The sequence below is a fragment of the Thecamonas trahens genome (genome assembly GCF_000142905.1).
Source record: "Thecamonas trahens ATCC 50062 unplaced genomic scaffold supercont1.2, whole genome shotgun sequence".
NCBI lineage: Eukaryota > Apusomonadida > Apusomonadidae > Thecamonas > Thecamonas trahens.
In genome coordinates, this window is record NW_013657678.1 from 326,880 (window position 1) to 336,783 (window position 9,904).

General features: G+C 64.2%; 5 protein-coding genes across 5 annotated transcripts in view; 4 read left to right on the forward strand and 1 right to left on the reverse strand.

Annotated features, from left to right (window-relative positions):
* The first annotated feature begins 57 nt into the window (after window positions 1–57).
* Window positions 58–661, forward strand: AMSG_00464 (peptidyl-prolyl cis-trans isomerase). Its single transcript, XM_013907289.1, has one exon. The coding sequence runs from the start codon at window positions 159–161 to the stop codon at window positions 642–644; it is 486 nt and encodes a 161-aa protein (XP_013762743.1). The 5' UTR covers window positions 58–158; the 3' UTR covers window positions 645–661.
* A 156-nt stretch (window positions 662–817) lies between these two features.
* Window positions 818–1,886, forward strand: AMSG_00465 (vacuolar ATP synthase proteolipid subunit). Its single transcript, XM_013907290.1, has 4 exons — window positions 818–911; window positions 1,208–1,331; window positions 1,475–1,508; window positions 1,600–1,886. Exons 1-4 carry the CDS (start codon window positions 833–835, stop codon window positions 1,756–1,758), a joined length of 396 nt encoding a protein of 131 aa, XP_013762744.1. The 5' UTR covers window positions 818–832; the 3' UTR covers window positions 1,759–1,886.
* A 74-nt stretch (window positions 1,887–1,960) lies between these two features.
* AMSG_00466 (uncharacterized protein) lies at window positions 1,961–5,164 on the forward strand. The gene has a single exon (XM_013907291.1). It carries the CDS (start codon window positions 2,006–2,008, stop codon window positions 5,048–5,050), a length of 3,045 nt encoding a protein of 1,014 aa, XP_013762745.1. The 5' UTR covers window positions 1,961–2,005; the 3' UTR covers window positions 5,051–5,164.
* AMSG_00467 (intron-binding protein aquarius) lies at window positions 5,085–9,704 on the reverse strand (the record flags this gene model as incomplete). The annotated part of the gene is made up of 3 exons (XM_013907292.1): window positions 5,085–9,461; window positions 9,491–9,617; window positions 9,694–9,704. 3 exons carry the CDS (start codon window positions 9,702–9,704, stop codon window positions 5,085–5,087), a joined length of 4,515 nt encoding a protein of 1,504 aa, XP_013762746.1.
* Window positions 9,705–9,893: 189 nt separating this feature from the next.
* Window positions 9,894–9,904, forward strand: part of AMSG_00468 (uncharacterized protein) — a gene marked incomplete at its 5' end in the record, with an annotated part of 3,370 nt that continues 3,359 nt past the window's right edge. Inside the window, one exon of the mRNA XM_013907293.1 lies at window positions 9,894–9,896. Within this exon, the coding sequence (XP_013762747.1) occupies window positions 9,894–9,896 (3 nt within the window). The remainder of the gene's footprint in view (window positions 9,897–9,904) is intronic.

The window sequence follows — 9,904 nt, forward strand, 5'->3', positions numbered from 1 at the left end:
GGGGGGGGGCGGGACGACACCACACATACACACACACACACACACACTTACACACACTCATCTCCCACAAACACCCTCCTCCTTCTCCTCCTCCACTTCTTATCCCCTCTCCCTTCCCTCTTCTACACCAACACCACCACGCACACATACCCCTTCTCATGTCCGAGTTCGAGTCGTCGCTGCCGCTGGGGTGGTCGGCCCATACGTCGGCAAGCCATGGCAAGACGTACTACTTCAACGAGTTCACTGGGGAGACCCGGTGGCGGAGGCCGAAGCCTGCGGCACCGCTTAATCCGCATGCACCTAACGGCAAGGTCCGTGTCTCGCACATTCTCGCCAAGCACGCTGGCTCTCGTCGCGCTGTCGCCCGTGGCGAGCCCGTCACACGCTCGCTGGACGAGGCCAAGGAGCGCATCGCCCGCATCCGTGACGACATCGTTGCCAAGCGCATGACCTTCTTTGACGCCGCATACAAGTACTCGGACTGCTCATCCTCAAAGCGTGGCGGAGACGTCGGCGAGTTTGTCCGCCAGGGCCAGATGCAGGAGGCCTTTGCCAACGCCGCCTTTCAGCTCGAGCTGGGCGAGCTCTCAGACGTCGTTGTCTCAAAGTCAGGCGTCCACATCATGGTCCGCACCGCATAAACAGCCCGCCACCCACAAAGTGCTTCCCACCAACCGCCGCCTGTCTGTCACCCATCACCGCCTATCTCATTCGTAGCCCCCCCCTCCCCCCATCCCTGGTGCTGCTGCCGACGAAGATCAGCACTGCCGTCCTTGGCTCCCCCCCACACACACACCCCAACCCCAACGCCACACCTCTCTTCCCTAGCATGGCTACCCCTGTCCCGTGTCCGGCTTACGCAGGCCTTGTGGGGCATATGGGCGTGTCTGCAGCCATTGCCCTTGGGTGTAAGTGCTGTGGCGGAGGGGGTGAGGAGGGGGGGGGAGGGGAAGGGGGGGGGAGAGGGGGGGGAGGGAGGCGGTGACGGGCGCATGACTTGCCAGGCCAGCACACGGGTCACGCCCTGGTCACAGCCACCACAGCCACCACAGCCACCACAGCCACCACAGCCATCACAGCCACCACAGCCATCACCTACACCTACAACATTTCTCTCTCTCCCTCTCCCTCTCGCTTGCTTACTCACTTGCACTCATGCTCTTCCTCATCCCCCCCTCCTCCTCCCCCCCTCCTCCCCTCACAGGCCTCGGCTCCGCATACGGCACTGCCAAGGCCGCATCGGGCATCGCCTCGGTCGGCGTTCACAACCCAGCATCGTCATGCGGGCACTCATTCCTGTCGTCATGGCTGGTATTGTCGGCATCTATGTACGCCCTTGTCCTGGCTCTTTCTCCTCCCTCTCTCCCTCCCTCCCTCCCTCCCCCCCTCCCTCCTCCCTCCCTCCCCCACACACACTCACACAACCCCTCTCCCTTGTCGTCTTCTCCATCCCGCGCACACACATACATAGGGCCTCATTGTCGCTATCGTCCTCTCCTCCTCAAGTACGCTACGCCCACCTCTTGCCCCCCCCACACACACACACACACAGACACACACACGCCCTCTCACTCACCTTTCTATCCGCTCGCACAGTGGAGCCTGATCAGTATCCCGCTGCCAATGCGTTCCTTGATCTCGGAGCAGGACTTGCCGTTGGCCTCTCTGGTATGGCCGCAGGCATGGCCATTGGTGTTGTTGGCGACTCGGGCGTCCGCGCTTTTGCCCAGCAGTCGCGCGTCTACGTCGCCATGATCCTCATCCTCATCTTTGCTGAAGCCCTTGGTCTCTACGGCCTCATTGTCGGCATCGTCATGAACGGCCAAAAGCTCGGCACCGGCTCGTTCACATGCAATCACGGCTTGTAAACCCCCCGTACATCATCCACTGTTTTACCAAGGATGTGCCCCGCGCCACGAGAGCGGTGGCGGTCGCTGATCACCCGTCCGTCCACCACCTCACCCTCATTCCCCATTCCTCACCATTCTCCCACACTCCATACATGCTCCCGCCACTACGCCACCTCATTGACGCCCATGGAACAACAGCCCCGACTGTGCTGCAGCGGACTCTGGCTACCCTTGTCAAGTACCTGGATAACATCGCCTCGGCACCCAACGACCTGCGCTTCCGTCGCATCAAGACAACCAATAGAGCCTTCTCCGCACGCATCGCTCCGTTTGGAGATGCGCTGGCCGTTCTGGCCTCTGCCGGCTTTGTCGCCCACTCGGATGATGCGCTTGTGCTGCCGTCGGATGCTCCACTCGAGCCTCTCCGTGCTGTTCTCGACGACGTCCGTGCTGCTCTGCCCATAGCCGCCGATCTCGTTGCCGCTGCAGCCGCCAGCGATGCAGCCGTCGCCGCGGCCATGCGTCAGCGGGCAGTAGACCGCAACGATCAAGCTCGCCGTCATGCTGATCGCGTCCTGGCGGCGAAGACGCACTCACGCAAGCGGGCGTCGCTTGGCAGCACAGTACTTGTACCTGCTCCCCAGTCCTTTGCCGGCCTCGCCAACCAGGGCGCCACCTGCTACCTCAACGCCTACTTACAGACCCTCTTCCATTGCTGCGCCTTTCGTGCCCTCGTCTACGCCATTCCCTTTGCGGGCTCGAACTCAGTCATCGGTGCGCTGCAGCTCCTCTTCTGTGAACTCGAGACGAGCAGATCAGCCGAGGGCACCTCGCGTGCCTGTGTCTCTACTCGCGGCCTCACAGACGCCTTTGGCTGGTCGAGCGCCGAGCTCGCCACACAACACGACGTTCAGGAGCTCTCGCGGGTCCTTCTTGCAAACATCGAGGACAAGCTCGCTGGGACCGAGCTTGCTCCTGCCGTCGCCGATCTCTTTGCCGGTACCCTCACCACCACCCTCGCCTCGCTGCCTTTGGCTCCAGCCGGCGAGACCTTTGTCTCGTCTACTGATGAACCGTTTTACGACCTCACTGTGCCAGTTGCCGGCCATGCCTCGCTCGAAGCTGCCCTCAGTGTGCTCTTTGCTCCAGAGACCATGGACGGGGACAACCAGTACGCCGCGCCTGGCCTCGGCCTCCGCGACGCGACCAAGCGCACTCTCCCGTCGAAATTGCCGCAGCTGATCCAGTTCCAGCTTGCCCGCTTCGCCTACAACCCCACTGAGGGGCGAATGGCCAAGATCACGTCACGCTTTTCGTTTCCCGTGCAGCTGGACATGCCCTGCGCTGCTGCTCCGTCCCGCTCCTACAACCTCTTTGCTGTCCTTGTCCACGCCGGTGGCTCGCCGGCCGGAGGTCACTACTATGCATTTATCCGCACAGGTGATAGCGACTCTGCTGAGAGTTGGATCAAGTTCAACGATGCTGTTGTCACGCTTGCGGAGCCTGCTGAAGCTCTTGATGCCAACTTTGGCGGAGGCACGTCGTCGGCGTCGGCCTACATGCTGCTGTATGCGGCAGCCGACGCCGCTGATGTTCTCGGCGCGGTCCCTCCGCCACCAACTGCCCTGGTCGATGCCTTGGCGGACGCGAAGCTTGTCGCTGCTCACGCTGCAGCAGTTGCAGCCGCGCCCGAAGTCGTCGTTGTTGATCTCGAATCTCTGCATGCTCAACTGGTGGCAGTAGCTCCAGCTTGGAGCCCATCTGCGCTGTTTGCCACCGCACTCGTCAACGCAGCTGCAGCCTCGCCACGTGTGCCGCTTCTTCCAGCGCTTCTTGACGAGCTGCTTACCGCTGGCAGTCTTTGGGCGCTCGATCTGCACCGCTGCTGCTGGAATATGATTGCCGCTCCGTCGGCCACCTCCTCACGAGTTCCAACGGTCATCGTCCGCGGGTCAGGCACCGACTCTGGCCTTGTAGCTGTTCATCTGTTTAGCGTCACCGCGCGAGGCCCGCCGCGAGTCACGGATGCTTGGCTGGCAGACGCTAATCCAGACGAGCCATCTGTTGTTCATCGAATTGAGGCATGGTTGGCTGGCCAGCAGCTCGCCCAAGCTGCGGTTGCAGTGGCTGCTCCTGACGGCAAGATTCCCACCCTGGAGTGGGCTGCCAATCCGGAAGAAGGCTGGAAGGCAGCATGCGCTACAGTAGTAGGTGCCGCCAACGCTCTGCCGCCCACACTCGCTGTATTTGCTCTACCAGTGTCGGAGAGCGAGCCTCTTGGCGAAGCCATCGCCGAACTCAGCGCAGAGCTCACACGCGTCTCAGTCACGTTTGAGCCGCGCGATGCTGTTCGCTCCACTGCTACCCTTCGCCTCGGCCGAGAGACCACACTAGCGACTGCTGCGCATGCTCTTCACCTCGCGCTGGAGCTGGATGCCATGTCACAAGTGGTTCTTGTCGGTCTCAACGCTGCCTCCGGTAAGCCGCGGAGTCGTCCATTCACCGAGCCCGACATGACGCTGGGCGACGCACTGGAGCGCGGTGCAGGCGTGGCGCGGCTGTTTTACGACGTCCGTGCTGGCGACCGCATCGTCGAACTTGATCACGGTGCCCGCATGCTCGCGCGAGTCAGCCTCCCGGCACCACCGCGGCTTGTGGAGGTCCCGGGCCGAACAGCTGCTCAACTATTGGCTGCAGCAGGCCTTAACGGTCAAGCTGGCGTGGGGGTCGTCCAGGCCGGCGCGGTACTGCACATCTTTGCCGGCGCTGACGTGCTCACCACGCAGCTCAATGATGGCCGGTATCGCGGTGCCAAGCTGTGTCTGGTCCCAGTCGTCTGCCACCCCGATGTGACCCTTCCGCTCGATGCCCACGCCACCCGTTTCGCTGCCGTAATCCAGGTCGTTGCCCTTGGTGCACGATACGAACTCGTCGACGACGATTTCATGGCAGTTGCCCTCCCGCAGAGTTGCGGTGATGCCACTGTCGAAACTGTGTGCGATCTCGCAGGTGCCGGACCATCGGCGCAGTGTGTCACCTGGCCCTTGCCGCCGAACAAGCCGGAGCCGCTGGCGCGATCAGAGCGCGTTGCCGGAGCGCTGACGGTGATTGGTGTGGTGTTGCGGCATGTGGCAGACCACGGCGACAGCTCCAGACCGGCACGCGATCTCGCTGCACCACTCACAATCCACAACTAGCTCGGCACGGTGCAACACTACTCTGGGATGGGATTCATTGGGTTGACGCCGGTGGTGGCGGCGGGCGGGCGCGCTCGGCAGCCAGCATCTTCATGGTCACATCGTAGACAAGGGCACCCATGGCGGCGACGTCGTCGACGATCTCGACGTCGTCGCTCGGCTTGGTGGCGGTCTCGCCGGCCGCGGCAAGGCGCAGCGCAGCCGGCTTGATGGCGAGCTTGGCGTCGGGCGCGGCAGCGAGAAGCTGAGTAAACGCCGGCGCAAGCTCATAGCAGTCGGAAAAGAGCGCGGCGCGGCAAAAGACGTAGAGGCCGAGGCGGGCACGCGAGAGGGCAACGACCAGACGGCGGACATCGCGGACGTGGCCAATGGCGCGGGTCCTCACCAGCGAGAGCAGCACAAAGTCGGCCTGCTGACCCTGGAACTTATCAACGGTCGAGATGGCGGCCGGCATGCCGTACAGCGGGTTGTCGCCGCAACGGGCCCGGAAGACGTCTTCGAGCAGCGCACGCTGCCCGTTGTACGTGGTGAGGACGGCGATCTGGTCGCCGCGGTATCCGCACGCGCGCATGAACATAAACACAGCGGCGGCGTACTCGGCCTCGCCGAGATTCTGGTAGTAGTGCGGCGACGGGGTCCTCTCGCCCTCACCCTGGTAGTCGTCGACGTTGACGAGCTGGAAAGTGTGGGCAAAGCCTGGGTTAGGCGCCGCAAACCGCGAGTTGGCTGCCTCGACGTGCGGCAGGTCGCCGAGCTCTGGGTACCGCCACGAGAAGAGGGATCGCAGCTCGGGCCGCATCCGGCCCTGTGCGTTGAGGACGACAGCCGGAACGCCGAGCCGAATCAGCCGGGCAAACATCGACTGGTCGAGGTTGCCGGCCGAGGCCAGCAGCGGGTTCTTCACCACCGGCGGCAGCTGGTGATGGTCACCGATGAGGGTCACCCGCTTCAGCCGGTGGCCGTCGACCACGTCTGAGCTCTGCAGCATGAGTGGGATAAAGGTCTCGATCTCGAGGATCTGGCCGGCCTCTTCCATGACCACGTTGTCAAACTTGAACCGCAGCTCTTCCACGAGCTCTGGCCACTTGAGAGCGGCATGGGTACAGGTCATGGCGATAATGCGGGCCTGCGCCATGACGAGGTGGTTTCCGCGGTCACGGTTCGACCGCAGCAACTCAAACGGCCGCGTCTCCTCGAGTTCGACGAACAAGTCGTCGATGTGGCCCAGACAGACGTCGACTTGCGCCAGGGCGGCTTCGGCTGTTGTCACAGGCGTGGCGTCGGCAAAGCTGCTGGCAAGGTCGACACCGTCAAAGAACGGCTTGAACGGCATGGCATCAAAGACCTCGCCGGCCGACTCGGCAGCCGCCACGGCCTCGCGGAACTTAGCAACCGCTGGAGCGACCTTGAGAAGGTAGAACCGCGACGCGGCGTCGACCGAGTACGCGGCCTCGTCAGCACCGTTGGCGTCAGCCCCGCCGGCGCGTGCCAGCATTGCCACCCGCTCCAGGAGATACAGCCGCCGCTCGAGCATGTAGTCCACCCGCCCGTACTTGGAAAAGTCGGCAGCGAGGCCGAGGTCTTGGGTCCCGTGCCCAAGGCGGACGCAGTGCTTCTCGTCGATGTCGAGCTGGACAATCTTGGCAAACAGCTGGTTGAGTGCCTGGTTCGAGTGGGTGATGAGGAGCGTCCGCTGGCCCGGGTAGTTGTGGTACAGCGTGTTGACAATCTGGACGGCCACGTCGGTCTTTCCGGTTCCGGGCGGGCCAACCACAACGTTGAGGCCTGGCGAGAGGCCGCCGCGGATGCCCTCGACCTGGCGCGGGGTGAACCGCACGGTGTTGGCCTTCCACACTCGCTCTTGCGGCCACGGCGAGAGGATCGGGCGCGGGCGGGTGCGGATGGCGGCGGAGTTGGCGGCCTCGCCTGCGCCAAACTGCACCATGTACGGCGGCGGGCCTCGCTCGCCCGCCCATGTCACCTGCATGCCAAGCGCCTCCAGCACGCTCGTTGCATGCTCGGCGTCGAGAAAGGTGTCAACAAAGTCGAGCCAGCCACTTGCGTGTCCGCCGGCGGTTGCCTGCTCGGCCCACGGGGTGGCGAGGAGATTGGCGTAGTGGGCCGAGGCCGGCGAGCCAAAGCCGAGAAAGATCTCGTGAAGCCAGGCAGGAACCGATGACGCTGCGTTCATCAGCGCGCGCATGGTGTGGAGGACGGCCCGAAAGTTGTTCTCCTTGGGGTGGCGCCGCATCAGAAAATTGAGGCGCGCGTACTCTGCGGCGACAGCGTCGTCCGAACCGAGTCGCGCCACGTCGAGGTAGTACTGCGCGGCGTCGACTGCGAGGACGATGTTGCGAACGCCACCGGACGGGACCCTTCCCTCGCGGCCGGCATCCCAACGGTGCGGGTCAAACTGCGGGAGCGGCTCCTCAGCCTCGTCGGTGATGTTGAGCACCTCACCGCCGCGGATGAGGTTGACGCCACAGACCTCGCGAATGGGCGCGCGTGCCGGGTCCGGCCCTGGAGCTGCCGGGTTGTGAAACTGGTCCGCCGCCGGCTCGCAGGCGACGAGGAAGACAACCTCGCGCCGCCGGAGGCCATCCCACTCCTCGACCACGTCCGGGCGCAGGCCGTGGAGCGAGACGCTTAGCGTCACGCTCACTTTGCGCGGTGCATGCGAACCGAGCTTGGGCGGGAAGATGCGCCGGAGCCGAAGCGGCGCGCTCAGCGGGAGGCCCATCTTGGCCCACCCGGTGAAGGCTGTTGTGCCGTCAGGCGCCCGCCGCGGCTTGGCCAGCCGCAGTGTGTCCTCCAGATCATCGCGGATCTCCGAGTTGGCCTCGAGCCGGAACAGATGAAAGTTACGGAGCAAGTAGTCGTAGATCGAAAGGAACTGCAAGTTGAGCTTGGGCAGCGCCACCGAGCACGGCGTCCAAGTCAGCTTGTCGGTCTCTGAGCTGGAGCCGCCGGGGCGGGTGCTCGGCACACCGCGGTTCCTCTTGCCCTTACTCTTGCGGGCGCTTCCGCCAAACCCAATGTCGTACACTGGGTTGTACAAGTCGTCCTGAGTAGGCATGAGTGGGAGCTTGTTGATGGCCTCGAGCTGCGAGTCACGAGCGCCGTACTCAAACACCATGAGCGCCAGCAGAAGCTCCCGCCAGGCGTCGGCGTCGGCGTCAGTGACACCAGCGTGCATCTCGGCAAGGAGCGGCTCGTCGACAATGCGAAAGGTGAGGAGAACGTCGGCAATCTGGTCGTCGGTGAGCGGAAGGAGCGCGTCGCGGAGCGCAGCTTGCTTGGCAAAGGTGGCGTGATTGACAAGCGCAAGCTTGTGGATGTGCGGGGCCGATGAGAGTGCGGCGGCCGACTGCGCGGCTGCGATGCGGTCCGACGCGCGCGCCTCGGCCTGCAACGGCGTCAGGGCGGCACCAGTGTAGTCGTCGAGCTCAAAGCCAACGTAAAAGTCGAGCAGGTCGAGGAGCGAGGCCAGCTGCGGGAGAGCTGTGACAACCGGGAGCGCCCGAAGACGGACCGGGAGGAAAGAGGAGCGGACGTAGGTGTTGAAGAACCGCCTCGTCGGAAGCTGGCCAACCAGCTCGATGAGGAGGACGACAAAGTTTTCGACCAGGGCCTGGACAGCGACCGAGTCGGTGGCGCCGACTGCGGTCAGCATGCCCAGCACGCCCTGCACAATGTCCGGGAGCCAGTTGGCGGCGCGAGCGAGCGCGGCGCGCTTGGCTGGCTTGCCCTTGGGCCCGAGCGTCTTGTTGATCTTGGCCCAGACCTTGGCAAGGTGCGGGAGGGCGTCAAAGAGATTGTCAAGCGCCCGCGCCCGCGCCGGCGCTTGCACGCGGCTCCACAGCGGGAGCGAGACGAGAGGAAGAAACTCGGCGGAAATGAGGTCGTTCTCCAGCGAAGCCGTGACGTTGACAAAGAACTGCAGGTACCACACAACTTCGGCCGGCGCGAGCTGCGCCAGCCGGTCGGCCACGTCGAGCACGGCACTGAAGAAAGCCTTGAAGATCGCCGGCTCGCGCGAGGCAAAGACGGCAAAGGCCGGAAGGCCGAGCGAGGCCTTGAGGTTGACCATGACAATCATTGAGAACAGCATGCCGCGGCTCTCGGTCTCGCCGGGGCTGTATCCTGGCCAAAGATACTCTTCGAGGTACTGAGACAGCTCCAGCACCTTGGCCCTGCTCTTCCACTCGGCCGACACACCGCCGTTGGTCCCTGCCCGGCTCAGCAGCTGCTCGGCGTAGATGCGGTCGACGAGGGCGAGGTCAAACGCCGGCGGCTCATCCGCCCGCCACTGGCTCTTGGCCAGCACCGTCAGCTCGTCGGTCTCGATCTCTGCCAGCGTCAGCCCACCGCGCCGTTTCGGCTGGCCTTCTTCGTCACCTCTGCCCGCCTTCTGTCCGCCGAGCGGCGCTCTGCGCTTACGGCTTCCGCCGCCACCACGGCCACGCCCGCCGCGTCCGCCACGTCCGCCACGTCCGCCACGTCCGCCACGCCCGCCACGTCCGCCACGTCCGCCACGCCCGCCGCGTCCGCCACCACGTCCGTTCGACTCGCTTCTTCCCCTCCGCTTAGTACCTGGACCTACACACACGCATGCAGAAGGAGGGGGGGAGGAGGATGATGACGGTGTGAGCATGAGAAAGGGGGGAAGGGGAGGAGAGGGAAGGGGGGAGGGGAGCGGGGATGGCCAGTGACGTACCCGCCATGGAGAAGGAGAGAGAGGGAGTAGTGTGTGGTGTGTGTATGTATGGTGTGGGTGTGGGTGTGGGTGTGGGTGTGGGTGTGGGTGTGGGTGTGGGTGAGGGAGAGAGAGAGAGTGGTGGGTATGGTTGGTGT